Source organism: Vitis riparia, chromosome 5 (assembly GCF_004353265.1).
Source record: "Vitis riparia cultivar Riparia Gloire de Montpellier isolate 1030 chromosome 5, EGFV_Vit.rip_1.0, whole genome shotgun sequence".
NCBI classification, from domain to species: domain Eukaryota; kingdom Viridiplantae; phylum Streptophyta; class Magnoliopsida; order Vitales; family Vitaceae; genus Vitis; species Vitis riparia.
In genome coordinates this window covers 6,182,723-6,201,030 of record NC_048435.1, presented here as the reverse complement: position 1 = coordinate 6,201,030, position 18,308 = coordinate 6,182,723, and the positions used below count along the sequence as shown (strand labels likewise).

Below are 18,308 nucleotides of genomic sequence, written 5' to 3'. Positions count from 1 at the left end.
TTGTAAGTCGATTTCTACAAGAGTCATTGTCCCATGGAAGCAGGGTTGATATGGGAGTCAGAAAGTTAAAGATACAACCAGGGAAACCATTTGAGAGGACAAATGCCTGATGAATAACTAGAGAAAACTCATTCATAATGATTAGTAAAACAAAGCAAAAAGCAAAATTATTTAAACAAAACCTCACACCTGGAGCAAGGGACAACCATACACCTCTTTCTGAGAAAACGATATCTGATTTTTTTCCTTTCCTATAATTACAGAAAATGAAGAAACCTTCTATACAAATCTGCCTCATCAACCTTGCACTGCCAAGGTCTGCAAGTGTTCAATAAAAACTTGCAAGCTAAAATCATCAGTAAATATGAAATCCATACCATCCGTGTGTGTTGAATGCTGAGTAACAGATGGATTCAACTTGGCAAGAAGAAATCTTGCTTGACTGCTGTGTTGGTCACACTTTATAAGCTTGGGCACTGGAATCCGTTCTGCTACTACTTGCTCTGCATCAAGCTCTGGGGCTTCCAACAGCTTTCGCAGATTCTCATTGTTTGGGTCCCTGTCATACCCAAGCTTCCGCCACTGAGCAATCTTAGACCCATAATGAATTACGACATAGAAGTAAGAATCAAATAGCAAAATAACGTCTGGAGAGATTGAGCGAACATCCAGGAGGACTGGAACAGGAGGCCCATCAAAAGAGTATTGGAAAAGGGTGGGTTGTATCATTATAACAGAACCCACCACCCCTTCACGGTTCAGCATCAGTCGGAAGAAAGCAGTTTCATCAGGACTGCTATTAAAGATGTCAATAAACTGTGACCTCCTTAAATGGTACATGAACTGTGGGTACAAAGAGAAGTTGGCTGACAGGCGAAAGGAAGATGGATCTTCTTGTATGTAGTCCCCAAACTTGGAAGCAAAACGGATCAGTTCATTATCCAGCCATCTGATGACATCTCGAGCATAACACGTCTCCGCTCGATGGATGGCAAGTCTGGCCATGACTGAAGCTGCTGCTTCTTGATCAAACCCAGCGGCGATTTCTGGTGAGTGCTTCCCCACCCATCTTCTTGCCACAGTGGTAACCCTTTTCCGCATTCCCATGTTCCCATGTAGATAACGTGTTATGAACTGTATGAAGAATGCAGAACCGGGTTGAACTTTCTGCTCATCACCCACTTGGAAGAAGAAAGCAATGCATGTTTTATTAGTCAGTGTGCCCAACTTCCACATATAAGTACCACCCTCACCAATCTCATTCTCACTCACTAAACTGTTCTTTTTCCGAAGGGACACACAAGGTCCAAGAGCTCCACAAAGTTTAACATCTTTTGTGGTCACTATCTCAATAGTTGAATCAAAATACATCATCAAATTCCCTTCTTCATCCCGATTGAATATGTGCCGCAGGCATTTTCTGAACTGATCTGACTCAAATGACTCCCCTAGCATCATGAATCCGCCTGACGTCTCAACAGGGACTTTCAACTCTGAGGCTCCAACTTGATCAAGAGAACAAGCAAACAAATCAAGAACAATAGATGCATCTGATAATCTCTGCGACAATTTCTTGTAGAAGCCGCTAGACTTTCTATAATAAGGTGCATGACCGTTAATGAGGTCTCGGTGAGTTCTGATGGCATTACTCAGGTCTGAGTTTACAATAATCCCAGGGCCAACTGTTGCAGGCCCGGATGTAAAGACCATGATCCGTGAACCTTTGTTCACCAAGCATCCTTCTAGAAGTCCAATGGCAGCTGATATCGCTGCTCCTGTGGACCTAAGAGGGCGGTGGCCTGGCAAGACCTGCACTGAAGAATGAATCTCTTCAATCGCTGTTGTGATACTGAACTCACATTCAGATACTGGAACCAGAAAAGTTTGCTTTTCAGCAGTCGGTGTCTTTCCAAGTTGCTGCTGCTTTGTGCGAGTAATACCCAAGAATTGTTGGATCTGCAGGTAAGGAACAATTTACTAAAAGGTGAGCAGATAAAAGTATATCGAATTATGAGAAAATGCCAAAGAGTTCCAGAGCCGGAAATCTATTGAAATTCCAACAAGATAAAAGAAAATCTCTTTTTATTACCTTATTCCTTCCAAACTTTAATTTTGTACCACTAATAAAATGAACAAGCAAACAACAGGGCTTTCAACCCAAACTACAGTCCTGGTGCCCCACAACGAGTAAAAGCTTTGGAGGCCAGGGTAAGAAAAGCAGAGGTCAATTCTATAACATGAATGTCCAAATTGTATTGCGAAAGATGGATGAAAAGGAGGTGGTGAATTCAATAAGACCAATATGCCGACCAGCTAGCAACCAATTGGAAAAAAGAAAAGAAAAACAATGCTTAAAATGGCAATGTATTAAAAAAAATATCTCTCAGAAAAATAGCTAAAGCTGAGTAAACCGTTTTTTTCTTCCATTCCGAAATCCACAGAATAGATATTTTGCTATAAATAGTAATCATGGAGTTGCGCATATTTTTTAACAAAACAGAACATAAATTGAGGGTTCATATACCTGATCCGATGAGAGTTCACGGTCACCATGAAACAGCACAACCCTCGAGCATTCAGCGAAACAAAGATCATGAACACACACCATCGAGTCAAAAGTAACCAACCCCACCATAGTATTTTCCGGCAACTGCGCAAGAACATGCAACAACTCATTCTTAAGCGCCCGAAGCTCCTCCGCAGCCGAGCAGGCGTCCACTACAAACACAAACGCCGGTCCCAACACACGAGAATCCGCACCCGACAACGAGGACGATGAAAAGGACGATACTAAAGATGAAGACGACCTGAAGGACGATAATGAAGAAGAAGACATCGTCCCATTTCCCCAATTGGGATTCGGATTCAAATTCAAATTCGAGGTGGGATTGGAGCTTTTGCGACCGAGTTGGTACTCGACGGTGCTGTAAGTGGGGAACAGCTCCGCTGGAAGATTGTTCTCTCCGATGCCACTATAGGAACGCGGAAACGAGTTCTTCTGGTAACAAAAGGGGCAGACCCAGATGCGAGATTGGTACTCCACGCGGGCGTAGGGGTTCAAGACGGCGCCGCACCGACTGCAGATGAGAGGGTCGTATTGCAGCAAAGGAAGCTCGCTCGATTGCATCAAGGGGGTACACATTATGCTGAGTGGGATGACTAGAGCCGATGCATCTGGTTTGAAAGGTGGCCATGAGTTCCAGGTCCACCTGAGGCCTTCGATCGTCTCCAATTCGACGAAATCCATTGAGCTGGGTTGGGATTTTAGCTTGGATTCATGGGGTACGAAGGATTGGGGGGGACCCAGCCCTAAGAGAAAGCAAGGAGCATGGGAGTTGTTTGGAAGAAAAGAAAAGAAGATAAAAGACAGGGAAACGGGAAGATGATAACTGACAAGATGAAAAACCCTGAACCAGGTCTAGGGTTTGGGATTTTGGTTAAGACTAGATCGATCGGAGTTGCTGATGATCGGACGATCGGCCATGGATTTGGTTTTGGACCATTACCAAGTATAATTTGCCAAATGGGAAAAAGGTCACGTGATGCCCCGCGTGAGTGTTCGCGGTTCAAACTTCAAAGAAAAGTAGAATAGGCCCATCCAGGGCATCATAAGATAGATACCTTTTATTTCACGCAAGGCAAATTCTGATTTTTTTTTTTTTTTAGAAAATTTCCATGGTTCTTTGTCATCGTATCATGACAAAACTTCTCATATAAACAAATCTTTATGTCACTTAAAATTGTCACTTAAGTTCTAAAAATTTATTTGATATTTCACATCAGATTAAACATTTTAAAGTTACGAGGCTCTTTTAAACTCGTAACAGAATACCTATACGATTGGGTATGGATAGTTCCTCGAAGGTTATTTGTTTGTTTGACTCCCACGATACATTGTGTTTGCATGATTCTATACTATTGGTGCTCCTTATAATTTTATCATATTATTTCAAACAAATTAAAATTTATGTTATGTTTGATTTGTTAAAAAGTGTTAAAAATATTAAAAAATTACTTTTTTTTTTATATTTAGTTTTGCTATAAAAAATAAGAAATAAAATCAAATATAATCTAAATTTATCAAAAAAAAAATTATACTAGACAAAAATAATAATTTTAATGCTCGTTATTGGAATTAAATTTTTATATATTTAATAGCAATATATAAAATTAGAATTATTGAATTATTGGAAAATTTAATTTTAATGAACAAGACTATAAGAAATATTTTGGACATATATAAAAAGATAATATAAAGAAATTAAAATGGAAGCATTAGTTTTGTAAATAAAATAATATAATTTTGATATAAAAATATTTTAATATGTACAATTGAATAATAGTGTAATTATATATAGATAATATTTTAATTTTAGTAAAAAATTAAATATAAATAGAATGATTGTGATTTGAGAATATGTTATGAATTGATTTAAATAAATAAGTTAAGTAATTCTAATGAAATAAGGAAAATAAAACTTCTAGAAAATTTTGATAATAAAAATAAAAAATGATTAAGAGTACATGTCACAACAAAACGCTTTTAGCTTCAAAAATGTTTTTGAAAAAAAAAAAAGAAGATATTTGACAACATTTAAAAAACTCTTTTAAAAGTTTGAAAAATCACTTTATAGTATTTTTTATAAAAACATTTGATATGTGAAGTGTTTTTAGAGTTCATCCGACAATGTTTTAGGAAGTGCTTTTAATTTAAAAGTGTTTTATTAAAAAAAAATAGATATTTAACAAATTTTAAGAAATACTTTTAAAAATATAAAAATTTATTTATAGTATTAGAAAATAATTTATAATATTTTATAAAAAAATATTTGATAGATGATTTTCCTAAAAACATATAAATTTTTTTTTTGAGTGATTCTAAAAAACATTTTTAAAACTTAAATGATAAAACTTTTTAAGTATTAGAAATATTAAATGTGTCTTATGTAATCATTGTCAAATGACAGTGTGTTTTATTTGATAGTGTTTTTTTAGAAAACAATATAAATAAATTTTCAAAAATTTAAAAGTATTTTATAAAATTTGTTTAAAACCCAATTTATTTTAAAAAAAAAAAAACACATTTTAAGCTAAAAAACACTTCATAAAATTACTATAAAACAAGTTTTAAAAGTGCTTTCTAAAATGACTTTTGAAATATAAATATAATATTATGAAAAATATGGAAAAATTGTACTTTGACCCAATTGACCTTAAGTCCATAAAACCCGTCCAAGACCTTGCGAAAGTATGAAAATTGAGAAGAGGGATATGAAATTTCAATATTTCCCCGAAAATGCTCTTTGATGATTGTGAAAAAAAAAAAAACACAAAATATAAGTAAAAAATCATATCGGCTTTTTTTTTAAATAAATAAAAGTATAAAAAAACATTTTTAGAATAAAATTGAAAAACAAAATTTTTTTTTAATAAAATATAATTTCCCTTTTTAATAAATTGAGTTTTTGTTTTAACAAATTATTTTTTGAAGTAAATCTTTTTTCTAAGGATAAAACGGGATAACTTTATTTAAAAATAAATTGTAATGTTTTTCTAAATAAATTTGGGAGTTTTTTTTTTTAAAACATAAAATATATATTTTTATATAGTTATTTTCTAATTCAAATAGAAATTGGTTTTTGTCAAAAAAAGAAAAAAGAAAAAAGAAAAAAGAAGAAAAAAGCAAAATATTTTGTAAATAACATTTTCTTCTATTTAAACTATAAAAAAAATAAAAAAATCTGATATGTGATTTTCATGAGTATTTTTATCTCTTATAATTCATATATTTCCTCTCAATTATGCCATTTACATTGATTGGAGGTCAATTTCAAGACCCAATCGGATCCAAAGCACAATTCTCCCAAATATATTCTATGTATGGGCAAAAAGAATATCAAGAAACAGAATCGACCATCATGGAAAGAGGCCAAGGCCTAGGAGGCATTAGAAACAAGCGCACATACAACCCAATAGTACAAAAATTGGGCCGGACTAGGTTCAGCCCACTATCACTTGACCGGACCAACGTGTAGGCTTGCTTGCAGGCTTGCTGCAGAAGAACCCCCACCTCTGTTTGCCCAAAACTATTCCGTCATTATTTCTTCAAACGCTGCGTTTCGGTCGATCTCTGAGCTCAAGGTACCGTCCCAAATCCCAATCTCTATTCCCAATTCGTTATTGTGTTCAATCGTCTGGACGCGGAGAAAATTAATGACAAGTTTGAATCCTAATTTTTTCTCCATCTGGGGCTTGAGATAGTAATCAAAATGTGTGTGTATTATTATTATTTTATTTTTTTTCATTTTCTTAGTGTCCCAAGCAGAGGGTCGGATTTCACTCTCTAGGAATGCAATCGCTGGAAGTTTTGAATTATGGGTTTCTCTTTGAACAGCCGTGGAGCTATTTCCAGTTTGGATTACAGTTCACACTGAAATTTTTGTTAGATTAAAGGTTTTTGCTATTTGGGAATGTTTTCACAGAGAAAATATGAAGAAAGTTGATAAAATTTGAATTATAAAATTTTTACCAACGATGATTCGGGAATACAGAAAAATGCCACTGAAAATTGACATTGCTGAGGGTATTTTTTATTTATTTTTTTGGTTTTTTGGAAGCGAAAGAAATAACTTGGGGATGAATGTTTTCATCCACTTCTGTATTTTCTTGGGAACCAAACAGGGGGCGAGGTTTATCGTGGAATGCTTTTAACCTGTCAATGCTATGGTTGAAACTTTTTAATCCTATTAATTCATTCTGGACGACATGGAAAACGCCAAATGATAACTGGGGTATCATTTCCCCTATGATTCTAAAACCCTTTTTAGTTATTGGATAACCATGGAGAATTTCTCACCTGGGTGAGGAAATATTAGACCACATTGACTAATTCTGGAAAGGAATTTGAGAAAGAGAGGAATTTGCAGAAGGTGTCATTTGGAATGACAAATATAATTGCTCAGTTTGTCAGGAGGTTTCTGTTCTTACTTCTTAAATCACAATAATCAAAGAAGGCCACTGATTTAGAATCCATTATTTATAAAGTGGAATATCTTGTGAAGGCAATCCTTCTTCACAATTTCTTATGCATTTAGCTCATAAAAGAGAAAAATTCTTGGGCAGTTTCTACAATTAATCTTATATGAGTCTATATTTTTGTTTTATGGTGGAGAAAAGCTCATCTTACGCGTTATTCTATTCTGAAAATTTCAGGCCTCTTCCTTTCAGCTGTTGTGAAGCCAATATTGGACTTCATCAACCTGCCTTAAGTGATGGAAGTATCAAATTTTGCAAAATGTTCATCCCGGTAATTAATTCATTTTGCCTTGCTGTTGAATGGTTACACATTCAAACTTATTTTTAGAGTCTGAACACATTTTCATTTTTAAGATGATAGTTAATTTAGCAAAGTATATGAGGTTTGAAATCTCTCTTAGGTCCTTGGTTAAGTTTGAAGAGAACATTTAATGCCATCAATGAATAAACCTAGAGATGAATGTCTTACAATCTATATATGGTGTTGTGTTTCTTTTCTAGCTGGATGGATTTATCAGCAATAGAATGTCTATGCTCTGTATGCTTTATCCTTTCTTTTTAACAATTTAATGGAAAAACTTGGGTCTGACTATTTTATATATAAAAAAAGATTTGGCTTGAATAAATATCCACTAAATATCTACCATGTTTTGAAAATGGAAGCCTTTAGAAGAAAAGGAAGAGCTTTAAAGTGCAAAAGAAATAAAGTGAATTTAATTTTATCATTAATAACTAATAAATAATAAAAAAGATGAATTTAAGGGTTGACTTGTGGGACAATTGGCAAACATTGAGGGAGCATGCTCAACTACTATGATAGATGACTTGGCTGATGTAGTGAAGAGATGATCTTAACTACTAGGACATCAAGCCTGACCTTAAGTAGTAGGAGTAAGCTAGTTAACGATAAAACTGACTAGCAGAAACAGTATGTTGATGGCATAATAGGGAATAGCTAATGTAACCTCCTAAATTGTCTATACATATAGCTTATCAGGCCATTGTTCGAAGCATGAGTTACCCAAGACTTAGTGTGAGTCTTGTTCTACCAAGCATAAGTCATTCTTGACATCTTGAATTATTTTAGGTGAAGAAATTTACAAGCGGAGTATTCTATGTTTTCCCTTTAAATTGGTGTATGTGGCTTGTGCATCTTATTGTTCATCATGTGGGATTGATTAGGTGAGACATTACAACCAAAAAAAAAAAAAAAAAAGTTGGGTGAAACTTACTATGTGCGACACTAGTCTAAGTTATCTCTATATTGTAAGGGTCTATTTGGTACATGAAATGTTTGCTATTCCTTAAACTAAAAGATGTTGGAAATGAACAATTATTTTTGTTCTTCTGATTGGTGATGAGAATGTAGTAAATCCAATGTTTGGCTTCATTTAGGTTTCTTATTTTTTATTTTTTATTTCTTTGGAATCTTATTGTGTCTAGGAACTTAAAAAAAATTGTTTAATTGAAGTCAAATGAAGTTTTCTTAAACAAACCTTACTTATAGTCAATTTTAGTCTCCATATAATTTTTTTATTTTTATTTTTTAAGGCTATGTTTGATTCTTTGGAAAACCAAATAATTAAAATAAATTAAAAACTTGTACATTTTCAAATTATTTAATCTTTACATCGAACTAGAAGAGTAAAAATAGGTTAAATGAGTTTGAAGACTTGTGTAAAAATAATTTATTAACTTTAAATCTATTTTTCATTTTTCTTCACTTTTGCTTTTATTTTATTTTCCCTTTTTTATTTTCCTTTCCTTGCATTTTCCTTCAAAATTTCCAAGAATCAAATATAGAGTTAAGTTTTAATTTTGAATTTTAAATTTTAAATTCTTAGAGGCTATTTGGCAATGTGATTTAAAAATGTTTATATTTTTAAAAGTAAAAATTTGTTTTTAAAAATTCATAGCACTATTTGGAAGTTGGTCTCTAGAAATAGTTCATTAAAAACAAAATGAAATAAAGAACAGATTTTAGAGAATAATTAGAAATTGTTTTTACTTGTTTTTAAAAACAAAAGAAAACATGAAGAAATAAAAAAAATAATTAAACAGAAAACATAAAAAGCAAATGAAGTATAATTCGATCCTTTTTTTCTTTCATTCTTTCTCCATCAACTAATACAAAAAATCTTCAAATATGATCTCTCTAAATTACATGTGTTTTTCTGAATTTCCTTTAACTTCTTAAAATTTTTTTATTAGACAAATAAATTCTTAATCAAACGATACTTTATACATAGGATATACTACTTTTTAAAATAATTTGAAACCTGAAACCGGCTAGGGTAGCCTGGTTGGTCAGGGTGAACACTGGAAAATGTGGTCCTAGTAAGTGGCACATAGTTTTGGGTTCGAATCCTACCACTGATGATACCCTGAATTTACTTGGTATTGGTTGTTGTGGGATGGTCATCACCTCGAGGTTTGGGTCTCCATGGAGAGTCCTAAGGGTTTGGCCATGGAAGGTTCCTAGGTTATAAAAAAAAAAAAAAAAAAAAAAAAAAAAAAAAACGAAACCCAAAAAACTGACCCAATTAGTACTAGAGAGTCGCGAAACTCAAAACTAATCCACTTAATATTAATACATTACACACCAAAACTCATCTTGTATGACTTTGCTAGCTTCTTCATATATGATTATATTTTTCTGAATTTTTTTTACTAGGAAAATAAACTCAAAATCAAGCAAGACTCGATACATTGGATTCATTAACGAGTCTAATAATTTTCAAAAATAATTTAAAACTCAAATACTAACTCAATTAATACAAAAAATTTATGGACAAAAATTGGTCGGGAATAACTCTGTTGTTACTCTTTTGCTTAGAACTATACTTTTCCAAATTTTCTCACTTGACAAATAAACTCCAAATTAAGAAAAACTTAATGTGTTGGATTCATTACTAAGTCTATTAATTTTAAAAAAATAATTGTGAACTCAAAAACCAACCCAACTAACTAGAAATTCACTAAAATTGGGGTAGAATGACTTTATTATTTCTTCTTATGAGAAAACTCAACTATTAAAAGAATTTCTCATTACCCAAGATGAATGATTATTGCAAGGTATATAAATACCCTTCTTAGTCAGCTAACTGACTCTGTTTTATTCTAACAAAACAACCAACTAATTCTGTTTTATTAGCTATACATGTAGACAACAACCATTAACCACTATTCCTAACATCTCCCTTCAAACTCAAAGTTGTAAGGTCTTCCACTTTGAGTTTGTTCCTCATTTGATTAAACTGTCCACTGGAGATTGCTTTAGTTAGAACATCTGCCACTTGTTCATTTGTTGGTACATGTCTTATATCTATGTCTTTCTTCAAAACTTTTTCCCTTACAAAATAAAGATCCAATTCTATGTGCTTTGTTCGAGCATGAAGAATGGGATTGGCAGATAACAACACTGTGCTGAGATTATCACACCACAGAACCAATATTCTAAGTGTCTTGCACTGCAATTGAATCCAGGTTATTTCAGCAACTAGTTCAGCCAAAATTCTATATTTTGCATCTGTGCTAGAACGGGAAACTGTTTGTTGTTTTCTAGAATGCCAAGACACAATATTATTGCCAAAAAAGACACAGTGACCTGAAATCGATCGTCTATCATTAGGGTCTGAACAACATCAGAAAATCCAATTAAACTCAACTCAGCAGCTTTCTTTAAATGAATGCCATAATCCATGGTTGCTCTTAAGTACCTTAGAATGCGTTTTACAGCCTTCCAATGCTCATCTGTAGGCCTTTGCATAAATTGACAAACTTTATTGACACTATATGCCAATTCAGGTCTAGTTAGGTAACATATTGTAAAGCTCCTACTGTACTTCTGTATAGTTAAGCATTTTCAATTGGAACTCCATCTTGGGAACTGATCTTTAAGCCACTAGTCATGGGAGTGGGAAGACCCTTGCCCTGCAACATTTTAGTTTTCACCAAAAGATCCCTTATATACTTTTGTTGAGAGAGATGAAATCCATTCACTGTATGAGTAACCTGAATGCCCAGAAAATAGGTTATTTCTCTTAGATCTTTCAAAGAGAACTCAACGTCCAACTATTTAATAAGAGTAGTTACTACCTCTGCATTGCTTCCAGTTACCAAAATATCATCTACATAGACAAGAATGTAGATGGTATGAGTTGATGTAATCCTGAAAAAGAGAGATCGATCTGCCTTGGAAAAGACAAATCCAAACTGTAGAAGTGCTTTGTGAAGTCTCTCAAACCAGGCTCGTGGTGCATGTTTGAGTCCATAGAGAGCTTTATGCAGTCCACAAACATATTCAGGGTGTTTCTCATCCACAAAACCTTGAGGTTGTGACATAAACACTTCCTCTTGTAAAATACCATTCAAAAAGGCATTATTTATATCCAATTGCGTAACACTCCAACCTCTAGATAAGGCAATGGTGAGTACAATCCCGATAGTTGTTGGTTTTACAATTAGGCTAAAAGTCTCATTAAAATCAACTCCAGCTTGTTGATGGAAGCCCTTGGCTACTAACCTAGCTTTGTATTTTCCGACACTACCATTAGGATTTTCTTTGACCTTATAGACCCATCTACAACCAATAGGTATTCTTCCTTCAAGCAAGGGTACTAAAGACCAAGTGTTGTTTCTTTGCAAAGCTTCAAACTCAGATATCATGGCTTGTTTCCGCTCATCCTTTTGTAAATCCAACTCAACTGTCTCTGGTTCCTTTACTGTCTCTAATACCATATGAGAAAACTCAACAGAGAAAAGAATTTCTCATTACCTAAGATGAATGATTACAACAAGGTATATAAATACCCTGCTTAGTCAGCTAACTGACTCTGTTTTATTCTAACAAAACAACCAACTAATTATGTTTTATTCTAACTAAGTTATACACGTGGACAACAACCATTAACCACTATTCGTAACACTTCTCTGCACATAACCACATTTTTGTTAACTTACTAGACAAATGGACTCCAAATCATGCAAAACTTAATATATTAGATTTATTAACAAGTTTAATCATTTTTCTCCAAATCAATACTAAAAAATAATATGCCAGAACTAGTTTAGAATAAGTTATGACTCCGTTGTTTTTTTTTTCTCCACACGCAACTACACTTCTCCAAATTTTTTTACTAGGCAAATAGATTCTCAATCAAGTGAGACCAAATCAATCAAAACTTAATACTTTAGATTCTTTGATGAATCTACTAATTTTTAAGAGTAATTTGGAATTAAAAAATATTTAATATTGACTCAATTGATTATAGATATAATCAACTGAATCAAAAGCAGTTCAAAATACTCTTTTTGTAATTGAGTACTAATTGTGTATGTGCAATTTCGATGTAAAAAAAAAAAAAAACTTACTTGTTTTAAAATTTATTCTTGAAATAAAACATTATTAACCATTATTAATTTTAAATTTATTCTTGAAATAAAATATTATTAACCATTATTAATTTTAAATTATTATTGTTCATTTTTGACAAAAGAATTAATCATGTCTGTATGTAGATGTTAATTTTTATATTTTATTTTTTTAAAAACAACTAAAATTTATTTATTCCAATGAGTTTTTTGTTTTTTTGTTCTTTGAGCTGTTTTTTTAAACACCCTTGTTTTAGAAAATACTGAATAAACTGATTTTTGTTCTTTAATTCAAAAACAAGTTTTAGAAAACATGGTGAAACAAACCCTTAATTTTTAATTTTAAAAATTTTAGCCAAACCGGCTTTGGATTTAGGCTGGATGGGGGGATAGTTAAACTACATAGGCTACCCTACTGGACATTTCTACACACCATCTCAAAGTTGGGCTGGTTGGCCAGCATTAATTCTAAACCCAGTACTGATTATCTGAATTGTCTACCAAAAAAAAAAAAAATCAGATAAATCAAACGGGCAAGAACCAAAATTCATCACTTCAGTGGGGCCACTCCCATTTCGGTCACTGGCTACCTTGTGTTCTTAGAGGCCAGTGCTCTGTTCCTACACAGCAGAAGGGACATGCTGGGAATTTCGTACGGGGAGTTCTTCCTCTTAATTGGAGCCACCGCTGCCTTAGTTGGTAAAGGCTTTACTCCTTTCTATTTTGGCTTTTCATTGATTTTTGTAGACGTTGACAGTTTTTGGGATGATTGCAGGTCCTAAGGATCTCCCTATGATTGCAAGAACAGCAGGGAGGTTAGCTGGTCGAGCAATTGGCTATGTTCAATTGGCTCGCGGGCAATTTGAAAATGTCATGCAACAGTCTCAAGCTCGCCAGGTTTTCCCTTTAGATTCAATCTTTTTATTTTCAGAACAAGAAACCCAACCCCCACCCCCCAAATTCATGAGCTTACTTTCTTACTCAAATTGAGAAAATTATATTTAACAATCAGAAAAAGTAGTTGTTTTTTGTTAATGGTTTATAGCTGGTATTCAAATCCCACCTGCTAAGGCTGTGTGCGCGTACGTGCAGGGGAATGCAATGGTGAAATGAGTTCAATTTCTGTTCCATAGCATTTGGATATTGTTTTAGAATGTCAAGAGATAATACGAACAACTCATTTATCTACTATTTGTTGTGATGATGATGGCTTTATTTGATGCAATGGCTCTTCTAAGTGTCTTTATTTGTTAGCAATTCTAGGTCAAAATTTCATTATAAACTCCCAACTCAGATTCTTTGAATCCTCCCTCAGGCTCTTTGAAGACTCTTGTCATTTCAAAGATTAGTGCACTTAAGATAGCTAGAGGTTACGGTAAGAGTTCTTGAGGTTGTGAATGAGTGCAAAAATTGATTAGCCAAGTTTTAAATTACTGTGTTTTTCATTGAAATAATGTTGGAAGGTTACTGGAGGTCAATCTTTTTAAGCTAGTCCATTTGGCTTAATTTCCAATCAAATCTCGCTCAAGGGTGATAGATCCACTATACAGAAAGTTTAAAGCTGATAAATGGATTGATCAAGCTTTAATCACAACACACATATTTTACCTTTTTCTAAAACAATTTGAATTATTGGGTGGTGTTATACCCTAGTATTTAAACTATCCTTTTCCAAATTACTGTTTAAGAAGAGCAAGTAGCTTTAAGAGCCCCTTTAAGCTTTAAATCCTTTCCAACTTGGGGAGCGTTTGTTTCGTGGGAAAATTTCTGGTCGTTTGAGTTGATAATTAGATTTGAACGAGAAATTTTCCAACAAAATGGATTAATTTAGTTTTGTTTTCCATCCCTACTCTCTCATTCTTGGTTGGGTATCAAGAGAAGGTCAAGATCATACTTGATGGTGATTCCAAGGGTGTTCCATATGAAGATGGTGTGAAGCTGAAGTTCGGAAGGTACTAGATGTGCGATCTGAGAGAGGATTGGGGTTATTTGGTTTGGTACAACCTTATACTTTGTGTTTTTCTTCATAGTGGATTTTGCATTCAATGGAGGGTCGTAGTTTTTTTAATTTCTTCAAAGATTTTCCACATTAAATCTGTGTCTTTGTCTTTTATCTATTTCTATCCTTTCTCAATTTCAGTTTATTCTAACTGAATATTATAAGTGTGATTATTGATTTATTTGTTATATTGGGAGAGTATTGAACTTTTAAGAGTTGCATGTGGTTTACTCAATTGCATTGATGTGGATGGGAGTTTTTGAAGTATTCTAATAAGATAGTTATGGGTGTTGATGAATGTTGTTAGTTTTGATGTTTTGGTTGGGAGAATGTTGATATCATGTGCTTGTGACTTGCATATTTTAGATTGTTTGAGAGAGTGTTGCTATATTGTTTTTGCTTGTGTTTTGTTTGTTTGCTGAAAATAGGGAAGTGAAAAACAGGGGGAAGTTTATGTTTGTGGGTCAACCTTTGAAAAAAATTTTAAGTCACCTATTTGCCCTCCCTCTAGGTGCTAATACATAACTGAGATTCACCTGCAATTTATTTATCAAAATAATAATAATAATAATAACTGAGATTCACCTGCAATTCAAATTGAGAGGATCGAGTTGAGCTTCAAAATGTAAATCCGGATGGAACAAAATGATTCTTTATCTTTGTGATGTGAAAAACAGATTTAGTTCTCGCACAAAATGTATTTTACAATTTTGCAATATGAAATTTAGCAATGCATTGGTTATTACCTTGATTTCCATTGACTGGAGGATGTATCACATTTACAAGAAGATGTTTTCTGGAATCATGTTCTTCTTTATTATGTCATTTAGGTTCACAAAGAACTACAAGATACAATGGCACAACTAGATGCGATCCGCTATGAAATCCGAAGTTTATCTCTAATGAATCCTGGTCCTATGACTCGAAGGTTGATAGAGAATTCTCCGGAGACTACTTCTCATAGCAATGGTATTATCATCTACCATACATTAATTTTCTTTGCTGCTGGTGCATTTCATTTTTTTGAAATTGTATTTTTATGTCTTTTGTTGTTACTAGACAATGCTGTACCTGAGAAGCAGGAAGAGCAGAAGGCAAAAAATGTTGTAATTCAAGTAATCTTATTAATTTGGTCTACCAAATTAAGTGTTGCAGAAAACCTACTTGGTGTCATCTTAATGTCATTTGTATTTTCTTTTCCAGGATCAAAGTTTCAAAACCTCAGGTTCAATTAATTTGCATAGCCAAGCAACCGCCTTTGCAAAATTGGCTGAATCTGCAGCTCAGAAGACCGGCCCTTTGATGAGCAGCGCAGAGATGGAGAAGCTTGATGATGAAACTGGTCTTTTAGCTGTTCTTCCAGTCTCAGCTGAAAGTGCTGGTTTGCTACCAAATCGTAAAGGTAATGGATTTTCTCAATAACCAGTTTCTCTTGCTGAACTTTTCGGTTTGCTTGCATTCTGAAGCAAATTGGGGAGACAAGGGTGTATGTGAATTTGTTACAAATGATCAGCCATGGCTTTGTCATTTTATTTTTTTTGGCAAAAATAATGGAGCATAGGGTGTCCCTAACAGGAATATTTCATGGTACAGATGAATGCCAATTTGTGATTTCAATTGTATAATTGATTTGTTTAGGCGCCGGCGCCATCATTTCTTTTGCATATATATATATATATATATATATAGCTTTGACAGTTAGTAACCTTGTATATATTTATGCTTAGTATGGTAATGTGTCAAGAATCTAATAAATGTAACAATGTATTATGAAGGAACTTTCCTTTGATAAGTTTATGAGCCATACTTCTTGTTATCTCTTAAATTACAACGACATTTAGAAAAGAACAAATCATCAAAAAGAAACAAAAAGGTTTTCCATGCATTCTCTTTGTGGGCAATCTGTATTATCATATTCCACTGTTGATTCTGACTGTTTGGTTAACTTGGAATATAATTTTTGGAATGATTTGTGCATTGATATGTTTTTCTTAACCCTAAACTTGATTTTTGGAAATTTTGAGAGAAAATGAGACTGAAAGAAATAAGGAGCAAAAAAATGGAAGGAAAGAAAAAATAAAGGAAAAAAAAGTTTAAAGTTAATAAATAAATGATTTTTACATGTTTCTTCAAATGTAACTTATTTTTCCTCTTCTATATAAAGATTAAAAATTTTGAAAATGCATGAGTTTCTAATTAGTTTTAATTATATTTGATTTTCTTTCATATTTTTCATGATAAACTAAACATGAGAAAATCATTTTCTTTTTTACATGTTTTTTTTCCATTTCCTTAGTACTTGCATAGAACCAAACATATTCTAATGATTTATGTTGTTCATTTAAATATATGCTACAACCCACCGATATAAATGTCATCTTTTTCTGTCTGTTTGAATAAAGTTAAAACTTGCTTCCTGTGAATATCAATCTTTGTCTGTCAATGCAAGGGACAGAAAGAACTCTGCAAACATTTCTTGATATTTACTTTTTCTTGGTGTTACTTTTATGTTCACTACATAAGGTGTTAACTTGTGCGTTTGTAAATACTTCTATGAACTTGTGATTTGGCACAACCACCAGCTTGCAATCACTTTTCTTTCAAAGGATTCTTGGATGTGTGCACACACAAAATTCTGCATGCTTATGGACTTCCTTTGAGAATCTTGGAAAGAGGTTGCAGCTTTTGCTTAACTTCAAAATAATTATTTGGAAGTGGGTGGCAGATAGCATGAAAGGGTCAGACATTGTGTTGGAAGCAATACTTGAAGCAGAAGTAGCACACAGTGCCAAAGATTTCTTTTCACAGCCCCAGAATCAAATACTTGTGAATAAAGAGGTAACTTATCTTAGTCATCGCATTATTCAACTTTCAGCATTTCTTGTGAACAGAATTTTGTTATGGGACCACTGATTCAATAGTTGATATCCAAGGAGAAAAATGAAATATTGGTGATGTTTAAAGCTATCAGATTTGCTGTTAGGCATCAATACAATAGGAAACTTAGTTGGCTAAAGGGGAACCTTTAATTTTTTTTTCATTTTTGTGGTTTGCAGGATTCACAGGGTGGGAGAGAGTGATCTTATACCACGTGCACCTCCATTTATGAATATGAACATCAGATTATGAACATCAGGTTATACCACGTGCATAACCAACACAAAATGAGTCATCAAGTTTATGAATATGAACATCAGATTATGCTCATGTAAGCCTGTTGCTGCAGGAAAGATGGGTTTTGGATGAGATAAGGAGGTAAGCTGCAGGTTTTTGTCCATGTGGTTTGCTCTGACAAATTTAATCAAACAGCCGATCTTGCAGCGGGGGGAGGTGCTATGTGGTCAATCAGCAGAATAACTTTGGAATTTTTCAAAGAAAACGAACATGACGCAATGCCCGTGTAAGGTTATTTTGAGTACTGAGAGACCAGAATTTGGATGTGATGGAGAGTGACAAATGCTGAGAGAGAGCTCTGCCCCACACATGCATATGTGCAGTTGTGGTGGCCGGGACCGAAATTGGTTCCTTGCAAAGGCCTTGTTATGGGTGTGTAAACTGTCCATCAGAACATGAATCTGATTTCTGGTGGGGACCCACCATTGTTCTTTTCAGGGACCTCCACCTTTACCACCAGAATTACAGTTTATTTAACCGTTATTGCGAGTTGAATCATTGTGTGGTTGTTAGCAGATATTATTTTTGAGCTCTTCCCACCTCTTTGCACCTCCTTTTAACTACTTGCCATTGAAGATGGTAGTAAAGGGGTGAATTTTATTTATTTATTGATTTCTATATATTATTATTATTTAATCAAAGGCCAGAACCAGCAGAGTGCTGAAATGATGATCAACCTACCAAGATGGCCAACCATGGCAACTGGCAAATGTGAGTCCGTTGAGGA

At 33.7% G+C, this 18,308-nt stretch overlaps 2 protein-coding genes across 4 annotated transcripts; one reads left to right on the top strand and one right to left on the bottom strand.

Moving 5' to 3' along the window:
- Nucleotides 1-141: 141 nt before the first annotated feature.
- Nucleotides 142-3,574, bottom strand: LOC117914782 (protein transport protein SEC23). The gene is made up of 2 exons (XM_034830250.1): nucleotides 2,525-3,574; nucleotides 142-1,956 (listed from the first exon to the last, which is right to left on the bottom strand). The coding sequence occupies exons 1-2, from the start codon at nucleotides 3,245-3,247 to the stop codon at nucleotides 298-300; spliced, it is 2,382 nt and encodes a 793-aa protein (XP_034686141.1). The 5' UTR covers nucleotides 3,248-3,574; the 3' UTR covers nucleotides 142-297.
- Nucleotides 3,575-6,049: 2,475 nt separating this feature from the next.
- On the top strand, nucleotides 6,050-18,113 carry LOC117915115 (sec-independent protein translocase protein TatB). 3 transcript variants are annotated; one of them, XR_004651367.1, is made up of 10 exons: nucleotides 6,050-6,141; nucleotides 7,213-7,306; nucleotides 12,929-13,107; nucleotides 13,184-13,305; nucleotides 15,238-15,376; nucleotides 15,467-15,522; nucleotides 15,611-15,809; nucleotides 17,133-17,245; nucleotides 17,464-17,543; nucleotides 17,634-18,113. XR_004651367.1 is itself a non-coding variant. In XM_034830689.1 (9 exons), the coding sequence occupies exons 3-9, from the start codon at nucleotides 13,047-13,049 to the stop codon at nucleotides 17,485-17,487; spliced, it is 702 nt and encodes a 233-aa protein (XP_034686580.1). In that variant the 5' UTR covers nucleotides 6,050-6,141; nucleotides 7,213-7,306; nucleotides 12,929-13,046; the 3' UTR covers nucleotides 17,488-18,113. The 3 variants fall into 3 exon arrangements, 2 of the variants coding, with proteins under 2 accessions (XP_034686580.1, XP_034686579.1); XM_034830689.1 differs by having other exon boundaries at nucleotides 15,467-15,510; nucleotides 17,464-18,113; XM_034830688.1 differs by having other exon boundaries at nucleotides 17,464-18,113.
- Nucleotides 18,114-18,308: the final 195 nt, after the last annotated feature.

What these genes read in the sequence shown, in the direction of transcription:
- LOC117914782 (XM_034830250.1), bottom strand. Translation starts at nt 3,247, where the DNA reads ATGGATTTCGTCGAATTGGAGACGATCGAAGGCCTCAGGTGGACCTGG. An exon ending in GTGAACTCTCATCGGATCAG is followed by an intron (nt 1,957 to 2,524) that starts GTATATGAACCC and finishes CCTTACCTGCAG; the next exon opens with ATCCAACAATTCTTGGGTAT.
- LOC117915115 (XM_034830688.1), top strand. Translation starts at nt 13,047, where the DNA reads ATGCTGGGAATTTCGTACGGGGAGTTCTTCCTCTTAATTGGAGCCACC. An exon ending in AACAGTCTCAAGCTCGCCAG is followed by an intron (nt 13,306 to 15,237) that starts GTTTTCCCTTTA and finishes TATGTCATTTAG; the next exon opens with GTTCACAAAGAACTACAAGA. An exon ending in GACTACTTCTCATAGCAATG is followed by an intron (nt 15,377 to 15,466) that starts GTATTATCATCT and finishes TGTTGTTACTAG; the next exon opens with ACAATGCTGTACCTGAGAAG.